This window comes from Opisthocomus hoazin, chromosome 12, assembly GCF_030867145.1.
Source record: "Opisthocomus hoazin isolate bOpiHoa1 chromosome 12, bOpiHoa1.hap1, whole genome shotgun sequence".
NCBI lineage: Eukaryota > Metazoa > Chordata > Aves > Opisthocomiformes > Opisthocomidae > Opisthocomus > Opisthocomus hoazin.
In genome coordinates, this window is record NC_134425.1 from 9,733,309 (window position 1) to 9,760,401 (window position 27,093).

At 38.2% G+C, this 27,093-nt stretch overlaps 1 protein-coding gene across 7 annotated transcripts in view; it reads left to right on the top strand.

Moving 5' to 3' along the window:
- The window catches only part of ADAMTS18 (ADAM metallopeptidase with thrombospondin type 1 motif 18), a 198,226-nt gene that overhangs the window by 146,564 nt on the left and 24,569 nt on the right, over positions 1 to 27,093 (top strand). For 4 of the 7 annotated variants that reach the window (XM_075433705.1, XM_075433709.1, XM_075433708.1 and 1 more), the window contains 12 exons: positions 4,091 to 4,290; positions 5,554 to 5,637; positions 6,504 to 6,663; positions 7,297 to 7,402; positions 10,750 to 10,887; positions 12,358 to 12,511; positions 13,555 to 13,650; positions 14,567 to 14,760; positions 20,307 to 20,479; positions 22,466 to 22,596; positions 22,732 to 22,855; positions 24,049 to 24,293. In XM_075433705.1, the coding sequence (XP_075289820.1) occupies positions 4,091 to 4,290; positions 5,554 to 5,637; positions 6,504 to 6,663; positions 7,297 to 7,402; positions 10,750 to 10,887; positions 12,358 to 12,511; positions 13,555 to 13,650; positions 14,567 to 14,760; positions 20,307 to 20,479; positions 22,466 to 22,596; positions 22,732 to 22,855; positions 24,049 to 24,293 (1,805 nt within the window). The remainder of the gene's footprint in view (positions 1 to 4,090; positions 4,291 to 5,553; positions 5,638 to 6,503; positions 6,664 to 7,296; positions 7,403 to 10,749; positions 10,888 to 12,357; positions 12,512 to 13,554; positions 13,651 to 14,566; positions 14,761 to 20,306; positions 20,480 to 22,465; positions 22,597 to 22,731; positions 22,856 to 24,048; positions 24,294 to 27,093) is intronic. The other 3 variants (XM_075433706.1, XM_075433712.1, XM_075433711.1) reach the window with 1 other exon arrangement.

Consider the following 27,093-nt stretch of genomic DNA (forward strand, 5'->3'; position numbering starts at 1 on the left):
CCTTTGCCTGATTTTTTTTTACATTGACATGGTTTTCAGTAAGCAATTCTGATTTAGATATCTGCTTTTGCACAGTAATGGATGCCAAGTCCCTGAACTGCTCTCTTTTAGTTTGGGGATATATAACTAATTAGGCTTGAAAATGGAGAAAAAGTCTTCCAAATCTTTAATTTCTGAGAGGATAAAGAATAAGTCTTTCAGAACTCACCATTTGATAATGAAATTTTTAGCAACTGAGATCTTCAAAAAGAACCTCCCATGTAAATTGTTTAAATAAGATTTTGGAGCCACCTCTTAAAAAACATATTGGAATATATTATCCTGCCAAGGTCTGTTCTGAGTCCTGCATTAGGCCTTCAAATTGCAGAACATTTTAGAGCCCCCCTGGACCCTGTATCTGTACTTACAGCATTCAGTTGATGCTTTTTGAAAGCTGAGCTCCTTCTGAGCAGAGTTGCTTAATGAAGGTCTCTAGGACTGCACACAGTATTGAAAACATTGTCTCAGTCCAGTTATATTCTTCCAAATTCCTGCTAGAGTTCTGAGAAAATTAGTAGGTTCCTTTTCCAAAAGGCATGTAAGGATGAGAGATAAAAACAAAGAGAAGGGAAGGAAAGAGAAAGGAGGTAGTGGAAAAGGTGGCTGTCTGAGACTGAGGCCTATTTGAGGCTTTAAAACTGTTTATTAAAAATTGACTGCTTCTTCAAAAATCCTTCTCCCTAGATTTGAAAGCTAGACCTCAAACACCAGATGCACAAGCCTATGATTCAAGAGGATCGAGAGTAGCTCTGCTGAGAGGGACTTGGGGGTACTGATAGACGAAAGGCTGGACATGAGCCGGCAATGTGCGCTGGCAGCCCAGAGGGCCAACCGTGTCCTGGGCTGCATCAGGAGAAGCGTGGCCAGCAGGTCGAGAGAGGTGATTCTGCCCCTCTACTCTGCTCTGGTGAGACCTCACCTGGAGTACTGCGTTCAGCTCTAGAGCCCTCAGCACAAGAAGGACATGGAACTGTTGGAGCGGGTCCAAAGGAGGGCTACAAAAATGATCCGAGGGCTGGAGCACCTCTCCTATGAGGACAGGCTGAGAGAGTTGGGCTTGTTCAGCCTGGAGAAGAGAAGGCTGCGGGGAGACCTGATTGCAGCCTTTCAGTACTTCAAGGGAGCCTATAGGAAAGAGGGGGACAATCTTTTTAGTAGAGACAGCAGTGACAGGACGAGGGGTAATGGTTTTAAACTAAACCAGGGTAGGTTTAGGCTAGATATAAGGAAGAAATTCTTTACAATGAGGGTTGTGAAACACTGGAACGGGTTGCCCAGAGAAGCAGTGGAGGCCCCATCCCTGGAAACATTCAAGACCAGGTTGGACAGGGCTCTGAGCAACCTGATCTAGTTAGTGGTGTCCCTGCTCGCTGCGGGGGGGGGTTGGACTAGGTGACCTCTAGGGGTCCCTTCCAACCCAAAACTTTCTATGATTCTATGATTCAACCTGTACACATGTGCATTCTGATTCAAAACTACCTCATTCCATACTTCCTTCCCCTCCTGCCTGGTTTTCCTGCTGCCTGCTTCAGAGCAGAGGGTAATGGTGCTAAGTTAGCTCATCTGCTCTACAGTGTTTTATTTGCATTGTCCTCTGTGTTCTTGCACCTTAGGTACTGTACCCTCTGTGACTGCTTGTCCAAATTCACTATTATTCATCTCCTCTTCAGCTTTTACACAGTACTTATCCCTATAATAGAGTGCATTTTGAACAGTACATTTTTGTAACCTGCTGGGATGTGAGAAGGTATTATAATTATTCCTGACTTATAAATGGGACTCACAGACACAGGAAAGGTCAAAAATAACCATTGCTTCTGGGTACCAAGTCAATAAACTGTGTTTTTCTTTACAATAGTTTCTAAAGATATGCTCCTGTAATTGTAGATGTGTATCTATGTATTCAATAATTTCAGTTACAGCTGTAAGTTCTTAGCTGCAAATTCAAGCTGGGTTTGTGTTACATGAAGAACGTGCAATTAGCATCCAACTGTGATGAGTTTCCTATAAGTGATCTACCCATCATTGCTTAGGAACTTGGTGTCAGACGCTCTGTTAGAATCCAATTAAGCAAGATTGCATTTAATTACCTTAACCATGACACTTTTTCTTTTCACATCCTGCAGTCTTTCACTTCATGCAGTACATACCTTTAACCTTCTGAGAGAAAGGAAGGAGGAGTTCTAAAAAATAACAACCTATTTCCATAGCCAGCCGTGGTTAATCTATAGAACAAGTTGATCTCATGTTCACTGAATGAATGCAGTCCTACAGATAAAATAATATGTCATCGTTCGATTGAGTAGGGGCAAATACAGGATGCAGAAGAAAAACTTATCGCTCCAATAAAGGTTACACCCCTTCTGTGAGTAAAATCCAGTCTGGTCATCTGCAATAGAAAATTTCAGCTTGAATGAACAAAGGCATTGAGAATGCAGCCTTATGGAAGGCAGTCCTTTGCTATTAACACTCCCTAATCAAAGTTAATTTATCCTAACCTGAGAATGAATCCAAGCTTGCTGAATAGCAAGAGGGAAGAGCATGCAGCAACTTTTGGTGTTATAAAAGTAGCTTTTCCTACTCACCATCTTTTAAAATTTCATATGCTGGCACTGTAAGCACTAGAGTAGCCAGTTAATCATCTTTCAAATTCTTCTTCACAATCTAAATGTTTTTAGATCATGAGAATTGACTGGATTGTAGTTAGTAGTAAATCATGCTTGAAACATTGCTGCTGCTTAGGTTTTATTAGTAGCAGTGAAGTTAATTGAAGAGCAAAACTCCACTGCTCGTGCATTGAGAGTCAAATGACTTGAAGTTGTATTGCCTTCAAAACAGTACATGGAAACTGATGTGCCTTGAACTGAACACTTCACTCTTGGGTGAGGCATGTCTTCATGTTTTGATGTGCTTCCAGAAGAGAAAAGTTCTTGGAGCTTGTAAAGGACAATTGTTTATAATGAGTGCTACATATTAAAATCTTACTAGCACAGTCACTTGCAGTGTTAAATGTAGTTCAGAGTGACTTAGTTCTTGAAAGCAGACCACTGTTGTGCATTCTACAATATTCCTGATTTTCCAGTTTGGCATGGAAAGAAGTAGTGTCTGTTTTAGCTCTGTCATTGGAATAACTTTCTGATGAGGTACAGGCAGGATTTTTTTAATTACCTGAGGCTTGCTCAATTGTGTCATGTTACATCCTGTGTCAAAAAAAAATCCTATTGTCATCCAGATAGTGCGTTAAAGTGGCCTTCGAGCTAATTCTTGATGCAAAGGCAGTGTAGGTTTATGCAAAAGAAGCTATGGCTAACAGAAGCATTATAGGATGTAGGATGTACATTTCTTTTCCCATTTTCTGGCTCTCTGAAGAAAAGAAGTAGAGAGCATTCTCTAACCATGCCATTGACCATGCAAGACAAGCACAGAGGGAAAAAGCGCACCCTGGCATTGGGGTGTGCGGGCTGGATGCACAGATCCTGCTGTCAAGCCCTCCTTACTGTTGCCTGACATTCCCCTATACTAAATAAATATGTTCCCACCAGGAATAATCTCAGTTGCAAGTTCATATAGAAGGCTAGTGTCAATCACAGTAGCAGGCTGGCAGGAATCTTACTTGTGGTCTGTGTCTGCTTTCTGTACTGACGGTGGACATCTGTTGTGGAAAGGAGTTTTTTACCAACTGCTATGTAAGTAGCACATGCCAAACACCTCAGGAAGTTATCAAAAGGAAGGAAAAATGTAGATATTCTGTTAAAAATTCTGTGTGTGTTTTTTGCCACAGATGCTACCATTTTATTAGATTAATTCCTTATTTTAAACTGCTTATTGCATACGAATGTGGTTCTCCCATTTCCTTCTCTCCCTGTAACCATCCTTCCCTCAGGAATGAATCAGGTCTTTTTTAATAAATATACAAGAACTTCACCATAAGTATTAAATCACATGCTGTAAAAATAATCTAAGGCTCTAAACCTGTGATACTTCATTTTCTGATTAAACTGTTCATGGGTGATCTGAATCCTTTCCAAGACTGAGTTTTATTTCCTTTTAGATTCACCTAAGCCACCCACAGAAGAGACATACATTCGCTCGGATGAATATGGGACTTCTGCAAGATTCAAAAGATCATCTGCTAAAATTCAGAAAAATGGAAGTCTAAATGTTGAAACCCTTGTTGTAGCAGATAAAAAAATGTTGGAGAAACATGGCAAGGAAAATGTAACAACATACATCTTAACAGTTATGAATATGGTAAGATGCAGTGTATGTTTTTCCTGTGGAATATTGTTATGTCAGAGTAGGATATTTCATTAGACAAATGGTGATACCAAAAAGAGCAGGGGCGCCTTACACAAGCCTTTCTTCGAGCCTCATCTCATGTATTACTTACATCAAAAAGCTCTTGAAAAATACAGCCCTAGATTACCACAGCTCTGGCAACAGTACTGTAGGGTAAAAATAAATAAATAAATTGGAAAATATTTAGAAGTTAAATTTTAAAATACTTCTTGTGTAGTACAGAAAGGCAGGTACTCTGAAATTGAAAATTTCATTTCTTTTAGTATCATAATGCTTAGTCTGTTTTGTCCGATGCCTCTCCTTGTGTCTTGGTTGTGGCTGGGACAGAGTTAATTTTCTTTCTGGTAGCTGGTGTAGTGCTGTGTTTTGGATTTGGGATGAAAATAATGTTAACATACTGATGTTTTTAGTTGTTGCTAAGCAGTCAAGGACTTTTCAGCTTCTCAGGCTGGCCTGCCAGGTGCGTGGGAAGCTGGGAGGGGACACAGCTGGGACAGCTGACCCAGCCTGGCCAAAGGGATATTCATTACCATGTGACGTCATGCTCAGTATATAAGCTGAGGGAGTTGGCTGGGGGGCAGCGATAGCTGCTCGGGGACAGGCTGGGCATTCGTCTGTGGGCAATTGTATTGTGCATCACTCATGTAGTATATTCTATTATTATTATTGTTACCTCTTCCTTTGCTGTCCTGTCGAACTGTCTTATCTCAACCGAAGAGTTCTACTTTTTTTTATTCTACTCCACATCCCATTGCGTAGTGAGGGGGAGTGAGCGAGTGGCTGTGTGGTACTGAGTTGCCAGTCAGGGTTAAACCACGACATCTTGAAACAAAAATTAATTTGAGAAAGCACAAATATTTTTTGAGAAAAATAACGTAATTTAACTAGAAATATGTTTTCCTTTGTGGCTTTGCCCTTCAGTTTTCTACTACAAAGCTTTGAACTTTGAACTTGATTACACCTGACCTAGGAGACCAAGGACAGAACAAAGTCCATTGAAATCAATAGAAAGTTTTCAAAGTTTTTGAATAAGTATAGTGATTTGGGCCGTAATTCTTCTGGGTTAAGCTCTTTTGGATTAATCCTACAAGGTATATAACTCCAGTAATTTGTATTGAAAGTTGAAGCCAAATGCAGTAACTCAGTACATATGTTTAGTCTATTGAAAAAAAAAAATACATGTAGATGGTATTTCCTCTTCAATAATCATTGCAGGTCTCTAGTCTGTTTAAAGATGGAACAATTGGAAGTGATATAAACATTATCATCGTGAGCCTTCTGCTTTTGGAACAAGAGCCTGTAAGTTGTGTCAGAATTTTTATGTGGTATACTTCATATGCTACTGTTCACAGGGAGCATTGGGTGTTCCCACATTATATACATGAATTTTCATTAGAGGTTTCTTAAGACGTAAAGCATGAGAAGAAGATTAAAATCGCAAAAACCTCCAAAATCACACTTTCTGTATTTCACTGCTTCTTGGTTTTTGATACTAAAATCTTCACTTCATATAGATGTTCTTTAGAAACATTGAAATGCTTCCAGTAAGATAAAACTTCACAATTTCCAGCATTTTCTTGAAGAGTAATGGCTGGAATGAGAAATCTACTTAAGAAGTATTAAATAAATAAAAAGATTTTGACCTGGGCTTTCCAGGATGTGATGATCAGAAGGGGGAAGAAGGTAAAAGACCCAAACTTTTGGGATAGCACATAACAAAAGGTGGGAGTGGAGCCAAATCTTTTGTCAAGGGCGCCGAGACAAAAAAGACAAAACCTCTTTTGGTGAAAAGAAATTTTGATGGGTTGATACTTGGATAATACTTTCTTTCCACAGAAATCTCCAAACATTTTAATCACAAGGTTGAAAATGGTTTATTGTTCAGCTTTATCAGGAATCAAATGTATTTGTACACGGTAATTCCAACCACTGACTTTGCAAGTATCTGTGTGTCTGGGGAGACATACAGTGTTACTTTACAATTGTAATAGATTCACTCATCAGCTGAATCGGTCATTACAGACAGTTAACATGGGAATACATAAGTATGTAGAACAAATATGAAAAAGTAATTCCCTTTTCCCTAACCAACTCTTATTCTTTCAATCAATTTTCTCAAGTACTGATGGCAGCACCTTATTTCTATGTCTGTGAAATATCTGCAGGGTGGATTACTGATTAACCACCACGCGGACCAGTCACTGAACAGCTTTTGTCAATGGCAATCTGCTCTGGTTGGCAAGAATGGAAAGCGCCATGACCATGCCATTTTGCTTACGGGTTTTGATATCTGCTCTTGGAAAAATGAGCCCTGTGATACTTTAGGTATGATATGAAAACACATTCTGAAAAACTCATGGGTGTCAACAGCAGCATCTTGATTGATAGAGAGTGAAATGTTTTAAAATAAAAAAGTCTATTTTTGCACATAATGTTAGCCTTCTTGAGGAGGAAAGAACAGTGTTATTTTCTGTGTATTTGTCTTTGAGGTACCTAGAAGATAAAGAGTTATTACTGATATCATTGCCCTAGAAAAAGTTGCAAAATAAGCTATCTGAACTCATCCTCTTGGACTTTCACCTTTTCAAGGAATATTTTTTATTTTGAGAATATTTCTGAACCACTCTGATATTTTTTTTTTCTTTTTGTGACTACTTGCCCTTTTTGAGTGAGATTCCTTCCTAATTTGGGAGCAGTAAAAGTATGGGGGGGGGGGGGGAAGAATAATCTTTACAAGTAAAGTGTATTTTGGGAGGTTAGGTTTGAATTATACTTCTTATACAGGAGTCCCTTTATTATCAAATAAAAGTCTGCTATAATTCTTTCATGATAAACCTGATGAAGTAGACAACCATCTTCATGCACAACAATAGACTGGCTTATTAGGACCAGCGCAGATGATATATGTATTTGGAATTCTGTAGCGGAACAAGCTGTTCTACTGCTTCCTTCCTTCAGGATTTGCACCTATCAGCGGCATGTGCAGCAAATACCGTAGCTGCACCATTAATGAAGATACAGGCCTTGGACTGGCTTTTACAATTGCTCATGAATCTGGACACAAGTAAGTTTCATGAGTCTTACATGCTCCTTCTATAAATAAATATGTAAGTGAATGGAAACTTAGCACCAGTTAATATAAACCAGTGAAATATGGATCATTTAGAGAGCTATATAATGATTAGAATATATAGAGCATCCAGTTAATGCATTGGCTCTATTAAATATCATCTCTTCAACAATCATAAAACTAATCACTTTGGGATTTTAATCAATTTTGCTGCCATAGGCAGAGGGGCCTTATTCTCATACAGGTACCTCATAACTTTCTAATTTGACGGGAAGTGACAGGCAATTTTAGGCCAAACAGAGTCAAGACTCTTCACTCAGAGGTGTGTCCTTTAGCATGAAATGGTAAATCAGCTGCCTGGGGTGCTTTCCTTTTATTTTTATTTTTTGACATTTTATATATTCCAGGTGATAGCCAGACCAAACCATAAAAGCTGTCAACAGTACCCTACAAGCTTCCCACACTGCTACCATATTCTGGTAGCCAAATTGCTTCTAGTTTCAGTGTGGCTGCTCCAAAGAGACAAAGGACACTGCAGCTTACAGTATGGCGAAGTGCTCTCTCTGAGTCTCTTAGAGACCCCTTTCCCAGAAGACCTGGTATTTCATAGGATCTGGGAGCCATTCATTCTATTCAACCTGTCCTCCTTTGTTCTCTCTACCTATTTCACACATGATTTGGCTAAACACATCCTCTCTGGTGGTTTCTGCCTTTCTGTATCTATATCCATTGGATTTCCAGTTGATTTCTATGGTAAAAAGACTGTAATGTTCCTAAGAACCTGCTGTCTCTCAGACAAAATCAGTAATAATCTTCCATGGACTTTCAGCTATTCTCTGAATTGCAGAATTAAATCTGAAGAAGATGATTGGGTTTTGCTTTTGTCTTTTTTTTCCCAAATAATTTTGAATTACTTTTTCACAACTTTTTGCATGGTTTTGATTTTCAGTTTTAACATAGCTCAAGCTGGAGTCTGTCTAACCACTGGCAGTATAGAAGCATAGTTTCTCTAGGTGCTACAAACCTGAAACCAAGGGTCAGATAAGACATGGGCATAGCATCTTTACTTTGTGCAGCAACATTACAGCACAGAATACTTTTGAAAAGCAACGGTACTGTATTCTGCTGTTTGGTCAAGGCATGGATGTTCTGATTCTGCAAGACTGAATCAGGACTATTTAGTTTTCATTGTACAAATATGCTCTACAGTGTATACTATGACCTAATGTCTATATGAGTGACCCTTTCACAGGTTTCTGTACGTCTGAAGGGAAACAAGGAATTAAAGAATAATCCAGCTACCAGTGAAGCCCGTGGGAATTGTGCCAACACTTTTAATGGGACTGAATATGTAAAATACATATTGTTTGATCCTTCTGTCACACTAATGCAATTTCGCTGACCTCAGTACATTTTTCGTGCCTTTCGATGAGTATTAGGAGAGAATCAGGCCCATAGCTTAGTTTTCAAGAATTATCCCCGTCAGTCTCTTAATGTCCTTCCTTCTTGTTTATTTTCTTACTTGCTTTGAGAGATTATGCTTGGAATTTTTTTAATGTTTTTTTTTCCCTTTGATTTCTGCCTTTGATTCTGATATTATTCAGCCTTTCTTTGGTACAGTTCCATACTCCTGTTTAATAAAATGCATCTTATCTCCTGGAAAAAATCTGCCCCAGATACAAAATATCTTTATTATCACTTGTTCATGTTCCTGAGACTACCTAGTACGGGATGTAAGACAACAGAATTCGGTTTCTGTGATACAGAGATTCCTGGAAGAAAAAATACCTGTGACAGCTATGCAGGTGCTGAGGTCCACTGTGAATATATTAACCTAAGGACTTCATAGTAGGAGAGTGTTGTATACTGTATAGATCACACTGTGTGATTCACTGAGGAGCTTCAGCTGTTACACATTCTTATGGATTTCCTTAAGTAGTTTGTGTTTTCACCTGAAAGCTTAAGAGTTCCTTTGGGAGCTCAGAGCCCATTGTGTCAGTGGTTGTATAAACTGGGCATTCTTTGGCTGCAATGAACATGAACAAAGTTAGTATTTTATAAAGGATTCTACAATACTAGCTCAGTTGGGACTTTTTTTGTCCATTTATAGAAGGAGCCATATATTTTAGCAAGTTGGAGCCTCAGCTGGTGGCAATGCATGCAGTAATGGTGATGAGCCTGCAATGATTTATAACAGTAGAGGATCAAGTCCAGTAAATTAGATATTCCCTGCACGTACACAGATTACATTCGTGAAGTCGCCAATGTACTATAATGTTAAAGTAACAGATTATGAAATTTCTATTCAAAACACATTGAAATTCACAGATGTCCCATACAGTGAGTAAATATAAAACAGTGAAAGGAAAAAAACTGAAAATTAGCTGTATTATAACCATAAACTCCATATAATTTATCACTTTTAATGTGTTTTTTACGATTGCTTATTATTCTTCGTATTATCCTAACATCTCTCCGAGTGAAAGCAGGGCCTCATGATGCTGCAGACTGAGCAAAGCACCCAGTAAGAGGCAGTTTTTCCCACTAAAGAGGTTACAGTCTAGATAAAGTAAGTGACAGTCTCTAACAAAGGCGAAAAAGAGAAAGTGATTTGCCTGAGATAATATAGCAAGTTAGTGGCCAAAATTAGAAGAATAATCATATTTTTGTATTCATACTTTACATTCTATTAATTCAATCCCACTTCTTTTGCTACAGATTGAATGCAGGTATCTAGTTCTTCCCTCCTATTGGGAGGACAGTTACGTTATATTCTCACAGCTGTGTAATGCTGATATTTCCCTGGATTCTAATCTCCATGCCATTCATGTTAGCAGGCATTATCACTAGGCAAAGAAAGGCTCAGACTGCAGGCATGTTTTAAGCTGATAGATTTATAGGCAAGTACAAGTGTGACTGAACATGAGATTCACCACAAAACATTTCTCTGTCAGGAAAGAGAAGTGGTTAAACTGTGAAACTTCTGACACAGGCCACAACTGTGGTACTTATGTGCTAGTGTCTTGTCATTCACTCACGTTGCAGAGCTCCTGTGCATCACCAGTATGGATCTTTCTTGAAGCTTGACTAGCTTTTTCTCATCAGACAAGTGTATGATGACGATAAAATCTGAACGCTATTAATTGGAGCTTGTTTCATACTAATAGTCATTTGTATGGTGCTTATGTTTTCATCCCTTTGCAATGAAAGGGATGAATTCCACATTCCCTGTGGACTTCAAGAATAGAGCTGTTACCCAGAAAGTGCTTCTTCTGCCCCAGATTGTGTCTTGCTTCTAATTAATCTAGATTTTTCACTCTCACGTCTGGTTCTCTTTTCAGCTTTGGTATGATTCATGATGGAGAAGGAAATCCTTGTAGAAAAGCTGAGGGTAATATTATGTCTCCCACACTCACAGGAAACAATGGAGTGTTTTCTTGGTCTGTATGCAGCAGGCAGTATCTCAACAAATTTCTCAGGTAGGTCAAATCTGGGTCGGTGCCAGGGAATGTATCTTTAGTGACTAGACTTGAACTCTCAGACAGACATAAAAATTACTTAAGTGTGAAAGTCACCTCTTTTAAAATGTGCTGAAATGCATGTACTATTTGAGCCCACACACCTGGACTTAAAAAGCGTATAGGTGGTGTGGCGTGTAAGTGTTTTTGCCCTGCCTCATTTCAGAAGAATGAATTTCACCCTCCATGAATATCCTGCACTAATGGCTGGCATATCATTCTTTCCCAGGCATTCCTGTCAGCAGCAAAGTTTATTAGAGAATTAGTAGGAAGTGAACACAAAAGAGGGCAGACACAGTGGTACCAAAGTCATTACAAAATGTAAATTAACATTAGTGGCCTTTCTCACTGGAGTTTCTCTCTTGATCTAGCTCATGTCATGAGTAAGGACATTTTACATTTTTCATGTACTGTTTCTGGGAGAAAAAAAAAAAGAGAAAAAGAGAAAGACGCTAATTATTTCTCCAACATGTTTGGCATCACTCAGTGATGTTTTTAAAGGAACTGTTTTTTGGTCTGTGTTTAATGTCATCAGAATTGCAGTCCTTTCCTGTACAACTTTCCTTTTATTTTGTTTGTCATACATGGGTAGACTATACATGATTACTAAAAAATGTGTAAGCGGTACTAAGACCCAGATCCAATGCAGGCATTTTAAATGTTAATTCCTTAGAATGAGAATCAAGCACCTAGATAGCTCTGTGGATCTGATCCTTGAATTCCAAGTTAGTATCTTAGAGTAGTGGCCAGGAAAGGTGAGAGAGTTCTGGTGATTTTTTTTCTGCTGCAATGATGCAACATATTCTGCGTATACAAGCAAATTGCAAACTAAAAAGTCACATAAGGCCTCCAACATGCAATATGGTCCAAGAGACTTACACTCGGAGATAAGTCCAGCACAGAGTGACCTTCTGTATACGTGGGTTCTCAAGCTTACACAAAGGAAAAAAAGTAGACCACAGGGTACCTTTGGTCTTAAGCAGGACACTGCCAACCGAAAGCACACAAGCTGCAGCAGCCTTCTGTCTGTCCATCCACACAAAGTGAATGCTGTAATGAGACAGCATGCCTGTTGATTCCATTGACACCCAATTTTGGGAAGCCATTTAAGGGGAAGAAGCAGGCTAGATCACCTTGCTCTTGGTTACATAGGAATAAAGGGAGGAAAAGAATTTGACATCATTCTTTCTTGTTGTCAGAACAGTTCTAAAGCCTGGAAATTCCTGCTTCCTTAAAACTTTGCAGGTCAGGCTACCAACAAGATGTCAAGATCTTTTGGGTCCCGTAAGCAGATACTGTCATTTCAGTGCATACCTCTAGAGCTAGTTAAAGGTACTGTATACCTTATAATGTGTTTTTGCTGGTCTGTAGCAAATTAAAATATTTTGATACAAAGATCATAGTCATGATTAATATACATTCTCATTATAGTACGGCTCAAGCTGCCTGCCTGATTGATGAACCTAAGCAAACAGGACAGTATAAATACCCTGACAAACTGCCAGGGCAGATCTATGATGCTGATACCCAGTGCAAATGGCAATTTGGAATGAAAGCAAAACTGTGCAACCTCAGCTTTGTAAAGGTACCTACTGATACACTTTTGAAAAGTTAAAATTACTTTAGAGACCTGCAGTGCACTAAACGAGTACAAGTAATAGTGTTCTTCAAAGGCTTGGGCTGTTTCTCTAACTTATCTTGCTTGGCCATTTGCTTTGAAGGTACTGGCCTCTTCTGAGGAATATCACAATCCCAGGAGAGTTTCAGAAGAAAATGTGTTCTTTGCCGGAGTCGTAAGGAGTGCAGCTGAATATGTGAGACCCATGAGCCCTTGCCCGCTATGCTAAGGGAAATGAGCAGGCAGCAGAATTTTGATCAAAACTGGTGTGGGGTGTGGGGTAAGACGGACCAAGTTTCTTGTGTTTTGTTTTACTCATGCATTGACAGCAAAGTCTGGAAAAGCTCTATAGAGTTAGTTTACAACAACAAAAACATAACTTATACTCTTGACTTTGTGATGAAGGCTAAATTTAGGTTAACCCATTATTTTCGTGACTGCTACACTCCTTGCTGATCTCTTCAGAGAAGACATTTTATTAAATAACCCAGAGTGCTCATTCCAAAAAGAAGTATTGTCACTTCTTTTACTGTTGTTATTATCCTGGAGTATTTTGATTTATTTTATACTAACCACTTTTATCAGGTGATGGCAGCTGTGTTTCTTCTACAGCTAATAATCAAAGAAGAGAGAGTGAACAGCGTTGTGAAGAGACTGCATTTCCAGATATCTCCTGTGTTTTAGGAAATCTGGTCTCTTCACAGTATTACAGTCCCTGTAGACTGGATGAAATGTTAGACTCAAACTCTTTAACACTGTTTTTGTTCTATTATAGTGTCACACTCAAAATAGTTTTTAAAAATATGTAGTGAAATGGTGCATAGACAAGAAGGCAATGTACAGGATCTGGCTGTGCTATGAATCTTAAACCCCGGATTTTCTAAATTCAGAAAAGGTTTTATTTATATGGCTTTTAAGGTAGCAAAAGCATGTATTGTTTGTTACTCTTTCTAATCACCAGGAAATAATGAGAATTATGAGTACTATAGTAAGTACTGTTTTCTTTTCAGGATATATGCAAATCTCTCTGGTGTCATAAAGTGGGTCATAGGTGCGAGACAAAGTTCATGCCAGCAGCGGAAGGAACAGCTTGTGGAATAAGTATGGTAAGTTGGTTTTTAAATAGGGCAATGTCATTCGATGTGGGTTTCAGACTATTGTGTCAAATGCCAGCTCCTGTCAAACCAGTTGTATCCAGATCCCTCCAGGTTTGCTATCATGGTCTTCTGGATTACTCTGTAGAAGATTGCACTGCGATACATGGTCAGGACTGGTCCTCACAGTGGTACCTATGTGATGGTAGGGAGTGATGCCTTTCCCATCGAGATACATCTGGCAAATCTAAATCAGTAAGAAAATCCATTAATTATAACAGAAGTTAGATCAAGGCTTCAAATTCCACTCTGATACAAATATTCCTCAAGCCATAATATTTGCTGTGCAGACTAAGGCCATCATGCATATTATCGTCAGTGATCACTGCTAAAAGAGCATGGATATTTGTTTTAGTCAAACCTTCTAATTTACACTCATCTAGAGGTACTCAAAGTATTTTTCTTTTGCTGTAATGTTTCTTCCACTAGAATATTGTTTGGATTTTCAAGTCACTGATAAATGTTCTATTTCATATTTTCTCTTTGTGGAGTATTTAATCATGGACTGATACAAGGGAGAAATTTTAGCAGAATTTTAGCAGGCTATTTTCAAATTACATGGGAACTTTTGAGGTTCTGACAGCACAGGACCATAGATTAACATGGATTTTTGGGGGAAGAGTAATCCAAAAAGACACTCTCCAAGAGAACATTTTTGAAAATTTGTGACTCAGAGGTCTTCAACTCGGAACTTAAACAAATTTTAGGACATTACTTATCTATACTGTTGTGTGGATTGATGTCCTACTTCAGAGTCCTTGTCCTACTGTGAACTCTCTCACTGAGTTCAGTGGGTGACCTCATGTTTATTAGGGCTAAGCACTGGAGCTTTTAATTGTGGATTTTTTCTTTTTTTTCCATCTACTAGGTACCGCTAACTCTGATGGGGTATTTTTTGGCATTCTTTTGGCAGTGGTGTCGAAGAGGACAGTGTGTCAAATACGGTGATCATGGGCCCAAGCCTGTAAATGGCCAGTGGTCTGCCTGGTCCGAGTGGTCAGAGTGTACTCGCACTTGCGGAGGTGGGGTCACATACCAAGAAAGACACTGCAATAATCCAAAGTAAGGCATAGATATGAAAAGGTATTATGGTTATGCAAACTATTTAACTTTTATGGAATAAAAAAAGCCCAGAGTCCATTTCTGCAGCGAAATAGCATGTGTGAGAATATTTCTAAGGCCTTTTTTTCATGTCCAATATGACCAACCAGTAGCTGAAAGGCATAAATATGTACTGATACAAGAAAGTAGTGGCTGTCTGAAGACTGCTAGAGTGCTAGAACATCTACAGCCCAGCTTCTCAATTTATTTTGTGACATTACAGTTTATCAATTACCCGCAGAAGTAATGAAATGCCACACAGACATATTCACACCTAATAATTTAAAAGCAAGGGAAAAAGGTCTTAAAAGCTATTAATACTTCTGATGAGATCATATTATCCAGGATAATAGACCAAAAATGTTTACAGTCAGTATCAAAATGGTTGTAGACAGATGTCTTTGTATGTCTGTCATGTTCTTTGCATTCTTTTATGCTTCACAGCTCAGAATAAAGTTGCGAACTCATGAAATATTTCTAGTATTTTCCACCAGTGAATGTCTTATCACTGTAAATACTACTACTCCTTACAATACTATTTCAAAGTAGAGGCGAAGTGTTATCTGACTGGCATCTTTCCCAAGTACTCAATTCACTACAACTGACTAGAAAAAAGGATTTCACTGTTTTCTTTCCTACACAATTTCAACAGGCATAGACACATGTATTCTTCATTGCACACAATAAAACAGCATTTAAACTGCAGTAATAAAAAACAGAGAAAATATGACATAGTTTATATGAGGCTGTAAAGAAGCCTCACACTTACTATACAGTGCTGCAGTAATAATATCCACGCTTCATATACTATGTTATAGGAAAATGTGAGTTAGTTAAAATAGTCTTTATTACCCTAACCCAGTCAAGCCAATTTTTGCAGATCTGTAGCACAGCATTTTTTTCAGTCTTTTCTGTTGCTTCTCAGTGTATTTGGATAAATAAAATTACTTGTATAGTTTCCTTTATTAAACTATTTAGCAAGAGAATGCAGGGTCTCCATTACATGTCATATGTGTATTTTGTTCTTGTTACTTTGGTCCCTGTTTTGCCTGCTAAATTTGTTTATATGTCATTGCTCTTTGCATTTGTTCATAGCCTGCCCTTACTCTCCCTGTGTGACAGAGTAATGTCCAGTAATTGAAATGTTGCAGTTGGGTGCACTGTTAGAACTGATAATGATTTCAAATGGTCTTCAAACAGAAGCTTTTTAGCATGAAGGGTGTCTGTTACTGCAGCAATAGGTATTTCAGACTTGTATGCACAGTGATCTGTCTGTTCTAATTAAAGACTTAATGCCAGATTTGATGTAACCAAGTAGGACTTGATACCAGAACTGGATCGTGTTTGTACTAAATTTAATTTTACTATACTGGTGATAATTCAGTTAGAACAAAGAGAAGATACTGTAAATCTCTCTCAGAGTTAGAGTGATAAAATGACAGGATTATAAATAAGCCATCCACACAGCCATGTACAAATATCCAGGTAGCTGTATTTCCCATCATAGCCCTTTTGTATAAATGGGGAATCATTAGAAAAATGATACTATCCATTTTCAGTGTTACACCACATGGAATGATTTATAACCTAGTCATTGTTCATTGTACACCTCTATAGCTACACATAAACAAAGAATAATGATTCCTTTCTTTTTGAACTTCTGCAATATATTTCAGACATTTATATATTTCAGTAGAAATATGTATATTATTTCATATGTAATATATTTATTTAACTTTTCCTAATCCAGAGTTGTGTGGGAGCTAATGTTTATTTTGTTCAAAGGCTTGATCGATGATTTTGGATAGCAAAATTTTGAGAATGACAAAGAATAAACTGTATTTCTGTAACAGATTAGTATAAGGGGTGTGGATATCTGAAGAACTGACTGGACTCTAAAATCAGATTTTAAATAAGTAGTTAATTTTTCAAAGCAACTGACTTCTGATGAACATTGAGGGAAATTTCTAGGTTTCCAGTGATTTTAAAGGTGACACATCTTACTGAGAGCTTAAAGACAGGTGAAGAACGCAAATTCATGCTGCTGCTTATGAAAATCTTGTTACCTGTGTTTGCATGTGAAATCCTCCTCTTGCAAATAATATCCAACCAGTTCAGTTCCCTTTCTCTTGGCAATCTGAAGACAGACCTTGTGACCACACCCAGACAGCTCTGGGTATGGCTTCTGAATCACCACTGGAGTTATGTATGAATTCATACTAACAAACACCTATGAAGGTCATCTGGAGAACAGAGAACTATGCAGATTTGCTAAAATCATTATGTTTCTGTAAATTGTCACAGAGTAATTTCATGGATCTGGTTTTCATACACCACAACATTTTACAGTTGAGGTACTTTTCCAAGATAGAAAGAGATTATATACTTTAAGAGTTTAGCTGGGAAAGAACCTGAAGAGTGCCCAAGAGATTTAAATTAATACCTAAATCATATCTGTGGGATTGCATCCTACCCACTTCACAATGGTGCATTGTTCAGTAAGAGTCAAGTGGAGTTCTAGGCAAGTATGCAATCAAAAGACTAAATCAAAATTGCTTGAACATGTCTTTTTAATCTTTTGTGTACAATATCTGTAACAGTGGCTACAGACAATGCAGTGTAAACTGATGCAAAGTAATGATGCCTTTTAAAATACTAATTAAAAATTAAGACGGTCAAAGGCCTTGTGGACCTTTCAAATTCATGCAGAATAAAATAGTCTGGCTTTGTGGTACTACCACAATATGGCCATAACATGAGCAGAAAGGTTCTCACTTGAATTTAAATGATTACAAAACATTAAAAAACAGGAGTCCAGAATTTCAGTCTAACTCCCTTTGTAATTCATAAAATACTTTCCTTGATCAGATTAATTCCAGGATTTCTCACTCTCTGTGTTACATTGCCGTGAATATCCATTTTACTTTCATTGTTCATGAAGTCTGTTCTTAAAAGGGTACTGCAGAATTGATTTAAGCTAGTCTTGTAGCATTTTGAGTCTTATATGAAATGGAGTATTTACATCTTTGCACTTACATTCCTTTTATAAGTCATTCTTTGAAGACCTTTTGTGCTGGTCATTCTCACCAAATTTCTCGCTTTTCCATTATCCTCAGCAAGGCCTCAGCTCTAACAGCACCTATTCACGCAGGTGTCTTTACCTATACATGCCAGCGCTGGGAGGTACACGGATGGCTGAAAAGCTCAGGCTATGTCTGTGTTAGGAGCACTCTATCACTGCAGAACCACTGGAATACCCTCTGCGCAAAGCGCTCCATTGCAAGCGCAGTTGTACTAACAGAGCCTCTGCAGGCCATCAGTCCAAAATCTACGGGTGGTCTAAATGTCACCGATACAAGCATGAATGTGTCAGTGTAGATAATAGTCTTTTTCCAGAAATTTAGTTTCATAGATCTGCGTCTAGTTTCCTGTGAATTACTTAACTCTTACTGAGATCTTGTTGGTAAAAAACAAAGGTGGGGAAGTTTCCGTAATTCTCTGGCCAACAGTTTCAGTAATGGGAGTGTACTGTAATATTAAAATGCTGTCACAGAGCTGGGAAACAGAATGTGTCTTTCAGTGCTCCCTCAGTTTTTTTGAATTTTGTACCATCCTCAAATGCAAGACTGGCTGGAAATCGTGATCTAGCCATAAATAGTTCTATTATATTGCTTGTTTGGTGGCATTTACTTGGAAGGAGGTTGCTTCTTTTCCTTACACTAAAGCAGACTTGTACTCTGGGGCTGAAGGAGGTCAAAAATCATACATGTGCTGAAGCTGTAAAGAAAATCTATAGAGAATTGAGTAAGGACCCAGTGGTTTGGCTGCCTTAACTCAAAGCTCTCACCAATTGCACGGTCAACATAAACACTCCCTGACTTCACTGATGCTACATATCCTCCCTGCCCTGCACAGACTGCATTGCCACCAACTGGAACAGAAAATCTGACATCGTTTTAAGACCTCTGCGGTTATACCCAAGAGTCAGAGTAGCTAGAAGCTGACCTCAAGAAAAGCCGCTGCAAGTTGGGGGTTTTCCCACAACACATTTTGCTGGTGCTTTAACCCAGTTTTAAATAGAGTAGCAGGTGGGTTTCCACCTCTTCCTTTGAAAGACTGTTTTGTAGCCCAGAATTCTGGAAAAGCCATATAATGTGTACATGCAAGGCTTATTCAAAACGTAAACACCAAGCCCCAGCTTAGTTACAGGGTTAGACGTATGAGGGTTAAAATTTATAATAAAGCAAGCAGAAAAAGCCCCTGGATTTTCTCATCCATGTTGCACCAAGCTGTTTCCATGTTACTCCAGTCAGATGCGAGTCAAGAGAAGTTGCATGGGATACTTGATATGGGGGAGAGTTATAACATGCTGTTTAGGGGTTTAAACAAAAAAATTATACGTGTTGCAACTGTATCTTTTATACTATTATTCTTATATTTATTCAGTATCTTTTATATTGCTCCAGGTTTTTTTCCTTTATGTATGGGGAAGCTGTCTACTGAAAGACCATAGCTTGCCTTCTAAGTATGTGTGTTCCCTAATTTTTAAAAATCATTATATAAATGTATGCAAGTTACATTTCTTTTCACTTGACACATGAAATTGTGTAATAGAACAAACAGTTCTTAGAATTCCATGTTTTGAAGATTTGGCTCAGTACTTGCAGGTGTATATCTGAGCATTGTGAAACTGCAACGACACCATCAGTGAATTCCTGTGTAGATCCATAAGGAATACAAAAGTGAGTGAATACACTTCTGAGCAGCTTGTGACACCTCTCAGTCACTTTACAAAGAGCAAGTCTTACATTTTACACTGTTTTACAGTTGTGTGCATAGACCAAATACTTAAAATCTATTATTCTGGTAACATAAGATCCTAGCAAAGTAATAGAGTACGCTGTTCTCATTCTGGCCAAAATTGAGGGAAATGCCCAGGTAAGGTTTGCTGAAGTGGATGCGATATGATGGAAGTTCTCTATGAACTCCAACATTTTCCTAAAGCAGGACAACTGTGCACAGTCCTTGTTTCCTTTGACTGTTTAAAAGCACATTTTTTCTGAAATGATTTACAGAACATTTGAACAACCAAATGCAATTATTCATTCTGTTTATGTTTGATCAGTGTTATGTTATCCTTTATTAACTCTTATTGCAATAGGTAATTCTTTGCACATGTTCATTCCTGGGTTACAGCAGAGTAAAAACAACTATATAACGAGGTTGAAACCAGCCAACACAAAATAGCCCTATAAATATAAATTAGTGAAAACATGACTCACCTCTAGATGGTTGCATCTTTGCTGAGTTTGCAGTGATCTGAGGAGATAATTCATGGCAACTGCTTTGCTTGGTTTTAGAAACCATGCAAATTAATGGCCCATATAACAAGTACTCATCTCCTAAGACAGTACGTCCTCTCGTTTTCTCTGTTAACACACATGTAACATGCCAATCACACAAAAAGTAGGTTTTGCAAAAGAACTTTTTTTTTCTTGTTTTTTTAGGCCACAGTATGGCGGCAAATTCTGCCAAGGTTCCAGTCGTATTTATCAACTTTGTCATCATCAGCCATGTCCAGCAAATAGTTTGGACTTCCGTGCCCAGCAGTGTGCAGAATACAACAGCAAACCTTTCCGGGGATGGTACTACAAATGGAAGCCATATACTAAAGTGGAAGGTAATTATGCCACAGCTCTGATGGTCAGAGGCAATTGCAGGAAGTGAGCTGTAAGCTGTAACTCATCCATATTCTTTGGGCAAATATCACCTGATATAGGCAAATAGCAATGCAGTTGGCTTACTGGAGATGTGTTTGCTTTCTAGCATAGTTGAACCCGGCCTCCCATGCGATACTGCCTGTAGGAACATGCAGAATTGATTCTGGTTGTGAATTTGAGTCTTTGTCCTTAGCATGACTCCCTGGCTGTTGCTACCCCTCTCTTTTATTTTATATTACATGTCTGTTAGTGTAAAAACAAAACAATTTCCATGGATTTTTCAGCATGGGAAATGTAAGCTCCGACAATAACACTACCAGAGTCTTCCTTCCTTTGGAATGTTCTCAGATTTCGAAAAGTAACAATAAATCAACCTTTTGACTTTTCTGCTGGTAAAGTCCCATGAGAATTGGAAAAACAAACAATGTACTGGCATACATTTTTTAAAGTCGTCTTTTACTAAGAGTTCTTTATAAAGTTCAGGTCTCAATAATTATTTCTTGTCTTTCGTACACACTTGTACTTTATGCATCTTAATTTTGCAAATATTTTGAATCAGTATTCATTTTTATCAGATACAACAAATATTTTCTGCAGTTTGAAAGCACTGTTTGTAGCTGCAATTGCTACTGCTTGAATAAAAGTGGCTGGATTATGTCACGTTGTAGCTGCTTCATTTAGCACCTGTACAAATTTGCTTTCGATGACTGTAAGTGTATAATTTTATATATATATATATATATATACACACACACAAAAACACATACATGTAACTTTCATTCATAGTTTGCTTATATTTTCTTTGTGGGTATTTAGAAACCTATGTCCTAACAGCCACAGAGGAACAGTGGACAGAGGAAAGATGAAATATGGTTTCACAGCATGTAACAACGGGTGTTGTATCAGAGGGAGAGCAATGCACCCTGTTTAACAGAAATGAAGGTAGCCTACATTGGTTTTAAAGGTAGAGGCTGCATTTAGTAAAAGAAATAGGAGCTTAAAATGAGGGACAAAGGGCATAATTTTCAAAAGCAAGACGTCCTCAAGTGACTCTGACCTTCAAAATGCCTGTTCTTACTCTCTTAGCTGCTTTTCAAAATCTCCCCCAAGATCTAAATTTGTAGTCCTGAAAACATGATCTGGTTTTCAAAATTGCTACAGATGCCTTGCCTCTGTAGAAAGCGCTATTGAAAATCCAGCTGCTTATTTAAGTATGAAAGGATACTATTTTGAGTTCAATTTCATGGTCTTCAAAATCTTGTTACCCTGTTTTATTTGTAGCAATTACTATTTGTAATTGTGTATTTCAGCAATTTTGACAATGTTTACAATTGCATGACTGTTTTTGTCTATGTAGAATTAATCAGCCCTTTATAAACATAACATACCAGCCATGTATAAGAAGAAATTTGGTTGACAATGGTTGGGATTTTTTCGAGGAAAAGCACTTTTGTTAGGGGAGGATCTGGCCCCCGTCCTAGCTGTCAGCTGAACTGATCACTTCTGCCATCTTATGTCATTTTCAAATTTTAACTAACAATTAAATAAGATTATTACAATCTCACATTTCTCGTAATAAAAAATGAAATTTAAAACTGTGAAGCAGTGGAACTGAAATCAGGGCCACATGAGTAGAGGTAACGCAATGTGCTTGTTTCCACACTGGTTTTGAATTCTTAGTTCTATGTATGGACAGTCAAACCCACGTGTTCTTTTAAAATGGCATAATATAAGCTACTGTATTAGGCTGTATTTCTGCCCATCTTGGGGTCCTAATACGTTACCACACACAAACAGTCCTTGTAGCTCATCATCTAGGATGCAGGAAGAAACAAAGAAACAATAGCAGGGTGCTTTTTTTTTTAAAAAACTGTGCTGCAGGTCCGCTAATACATTCTTGTCTTGTGGGGTTTTTTTTGTTTTTTTGTTTGTTTTTTTTTTCTCAGAGAAAGATAGATGTAAGTTGTACTGCACAGCCGAAGACTTTGACTTTTTCTTTGCAATGTCCAGCAAAGTGAAGGACGGAACTCTGTGTTCTCCAAATACATATGATGTTTGCATTGATGGAATATGTGAAGTAAGATAAAATTAAGTTTCTTACAATCCTAATGTCTATTTTTTTAAGTGGGCAATTGACTCCTTTATGGAAAATGCAGCTGTTTCTTCAAATTCCCTTGTGTCTGAGTCCTTCACTTGTGCCTTTTGGTTGCAGCAAGTAGGGTGTGATCATGGACTTGGTTCCAAAGCTGTACTGGATGCTTGTGGAGTTTGTAAAGGAGATAATTCAACGTGCAAATTCTTTAAAGGCCAATACTTGATCCAGCACAAAGCTAACGGTAAGGAAAGCTTTTCCACATGATCATCAACTCATGTAATATATATGACTCCTTGCTCATTAGGGCAGTGGCTGAAAGTCCAGATGTGAACTGAAAATCACAGGGAGAGTGAGAGGAGAGTTCACATGTCTCCTGTTTCTTGGTAACAAGAAAGCTATGAGCATAAGCCTTGGTTAGTTAATTTGCAAGCATTCCTCTTATTTCTTAAGCCACATTTTCCCTTTACGTGTGAATTTCCTCTTAAAAGAGATTTTAGTATTTAGGCAAGTGAAAAAATAGCTGTCAACAGCTCTGACTGGAACAGGACTGCAGAAGATATAAAAAGCCATACACAGTGTAATGCCAAACATGACAGTATTTCCATGTCCGTTTTCAAATTAGGTTGACTGGAAGCTATCCAGCTGATTCAGTGGATGCTCCAGTCACTGGGAGGTGGACTGTCACAGGCTTCTTGTGAAATAATCTCACTGTGCCTCAGTTTCGCAGGCATAAAACGCAGATAATATTTCTTTACCCACGGGGGTATTTTGAGGATCCATCTCCTGTTGATCATAAGATATGTCAATACTACAGTATAGGCAAGGAGATTGTTTAGGATATAGTAATATGGAGATTCAATGCTAGAAAAATAATCTAAACTGAATGCTCAGCAAAATCAGCTGTGTGCAGTGCGTGCTGCAGATTGTCAGCGGTGTGTCATCTGACTGTCGAATGACTGAGATTTCCACACGCTCAGAGTGCAACAGGTTACAGCAGGGAGATCCAGTGGTATAGAGGGTTCTGCAAAAGCCCTCTGCATCCCAGCGCACCTCACCTCAAAAACCTTGTCCATGATGGAAGTAGTACCTTCCACTGGTATAGGGAACTACAGGTAAAGCATGGTAAAACAATTCCAGTGAAACCACCATTAGTCTGCTCTGCATTTTTCTAAGGTGAACTTGCTTTTTCTTGTCTTTAATCACAAACAAAAATTCCAGGAATTGAAATACCTCCGAGTTACTCTGATTACAGGCTGCACGGGGGGGTTAAAACGAGAACTGGTTTCTCCTTGTGAAAATGGGGTAACTTTGGTGGATCAGAATAGCTGTCTTCAATGTCTTTTAAACTGCAAAATTTCAAATTGGCTCAGAAATGATAAACCATCTCTGTCTGTATGACAACTGCAGAAATGTTGCTTGCTTCTTTCATTTCAGACTACTACGCCGTGGTCACTGTTCCAGCAGGAGCACGCAGTATACAGCTCCATGAAATTCAGATCTCCACCAGCTACCTTGCAGTGCGCAACCTCAGTAAGAAGTATTATCTAACAGGAGACTGGACAATTGACTGGCCAGGAAAGTTCTCTTTTGCTGGAACAGTTTTTGATTATCAACGCTCTTTTAACCATCCCGAGAGTCTATATGCAGCAGGACCGACTAATGAGACGTTGGTCTTTGAAGTAAGCTTTTTTCTGTTTATTCTTCCCGTGATGTCTATTAAAGAATTAGTAATGACAGCTTTAGCTCTGCACTCTAGCTCTCAGCCAGATTAAAGAATAGCATTGAGTCATGATAGTATTCAGACTTAATTGTGTGGTCATGCTAGATTGAAAGGCCTTTCATCAGTTTATCAAGGTCTGAAGTTTAGTAAACTGTCACAAATTCAGTGAAAACGAAGGTACCTAAAACACACCATACAGCATTATTTCTCAGTTGCTGCGCAATGGTAATAGAGATTATAAACACATCTCATAAATGGTATACAATAAAATTCAGTGATGAAAAAATATATCTAACATGACGGCAAGGCTTAATGGTAACAGTATCAAATAATGCTTCTGAAAACGCAGGCGCATGTAGCCATTTTTACATCTACCTTGGGACACATGGTCAAAGTACCACACACAGGATCCTGTGCAATTTCTGTTGTTTCGGTTTTATTGGTGATAGCATCTAACATAATTAAGTTTATACTTGTTTATCTCCCAGTTAAATTTGTATCACTCTATCTGCCATATGTCTTGAATTGAAACTATATTTAGCAGAAAGTAAGTTTGGTACTCATATGGTTTGTTCCAGTGTTACAGTTATGAAATTGGCCACTAATAGTTCTGTTCTAAGGAAAATCTCATTCTGCATTAGGTTACTTTACTACATTTTCTTTTAAAATGCATCAGAACATCTGAGGATCAGTTTTTGGCTAAATCGCCAGTCTTTACTCCCTCTTAGCTGCATTAGTTTGCCTGCTTTGTCAGAGAGCTCTAGCAAATCCTGGCTTTGTAACTCAACTGTTATGTCCGTTTTGAGGAATCCTTCCCTGTGAGAAGGAAGGAGCCCTCCCCAGAAGGGACTCAGTTCCTTCCCGCACCTTCCAGCAATGCTCTGGTCTGCTCGCTGTCAAACGCGTAGCTTTCTCTGGCGTGCGCTTGGGGAGCAAGAAAGTGAGTGCTGTACCAGTCCTTGAGGCAGCCATCTGCGGTTCTTCGCCCCACCACGCAACACCATAACTGAGAACTGCTCTCTGCAGAAGCGGTTAGCTGAGAGCTCTGCATCCCGTCTCCCTTATACAGCTTTGTTCTGTTAAACTAAGAAACCCAGTAAGTATAGACTGTGACATGGAATATATTCAAGATTTGTTTAAACTTTCACAACTATTCAGTAAAGTTTTTGTTTGGAATGCTAAAGAGCCTTACTGCTACTCATACTGATTGAGTAATGTACTTAAACGCATGTTTAAGACCCACTGAAGTTCACGGACCATGACCACATCTTGAAGTACTTCAGGATGAACACGTGTTTAGGAAGGGCAGTTTGACATGGGCGTATTTTCACAAATTACTATCACAATTTGCAATGCCTTTTTCAAACATTTTTCCTCAGTTGAAGAATTTTCAATTTGGGTATGTATGTAAATAGGAATGCTTTAGTCCAAGGAAGAGTTTGGTCTACAAGTTACAGACATGCTTCCCTGTCTGCAAATCACCTCCAAAATAGCCTTACCCCAAAGAAACAAGCACACTTGTAAATACTGTGAAATGTTAAAACTGAACTCTCAGGAATCTTATTTGTCATAATGCAAAAAGTAGATTAAACTGTATTATTACAGAGCTAAGTATGAATAATAAATTGGCTGCAAGATGACTGACTTGGCTGCATATCATGCACATACTTTGCAGAATAAAGATTAAAGAAAAAAAATTTAATGCCAAATAACACTTCTATTTTCATCCTATCAAATTATGCTAAACAGTTTTATTAAGATTTAACATTTAACTGGAGGCTATTGCTCCTCTGAGAGCTTATTTAAACTTCCCTTGTAGTTTTATTGAAATACCTACACCACTGGCAATGGTAACTAAGGATTCTAACGACTGGAAATGTTACAGTTACGTATTCCCCAATTATATCTCTCTATGAGCTGTAGTTAAGATTTTTTTGCCTTTCAATAATTTAAGCAACATTCAACAAGACAAATTTTGAAAAAAAGGCAAAATTTTGTGTGTTCAGAGATCTGCATTATTTATGATTTACCAGTGACTCCAGGCAGCAAAAGTGCCAATGAAAACTAAAGAAATACGCTTTTACGAGAAAACACACATATTGCTGAAGATCTGCTTGCAGCAGTAATAACAAAACAAATCCTGCTTCGACCATAAATACCAGAAACTGATAGAAGGCTGAAAAAAGGAATGTTTAAGCATACCACATTGTGTAGCTTTGTTTTTATCTCATCTGTAGTTTTCAAAGCAGCATACAAAAAAAAGTCCTGCCAGCAATTTTTTATCCAATAAAGTTGATTTTCAGTAAGATAAGGCTTTCCAGGGTCTGGACCTCAACTTCTTCCTGTAATGTTGAGATATTTTTTTCTTCATTTTTTAAATTAAGTTGTATTGAAAAGAAATTTAATACCCCTTTTCTAGATTATTTTTTTTTCCAGAAGAATTCAGTGCAAGCCCTTGTAAAAATGCACACTGCAGGTATTGAGAAACTGAATAAACTGCAGGCATAAATAAAGGAAATTTTATTATTCAGGTGGGCATAAAATATAAGGTTTTGTAGGTGTATTTATTGCCATTCCACTATGATCTGACAGACAGATTAACACAGCTTGTGCGTGTTTAATTTTGTGGTCACAGCTTTGCTAGACATTTGTGTGGTGACTCAAACGGTCCGGGTTTTCGCTTGTGTTTGTGAATGCAAAGCAGCCTGCACGCGTCAGGCAGTCCAGGTTACACGCGGCCCCTGAGCAGCAGTCGCAGG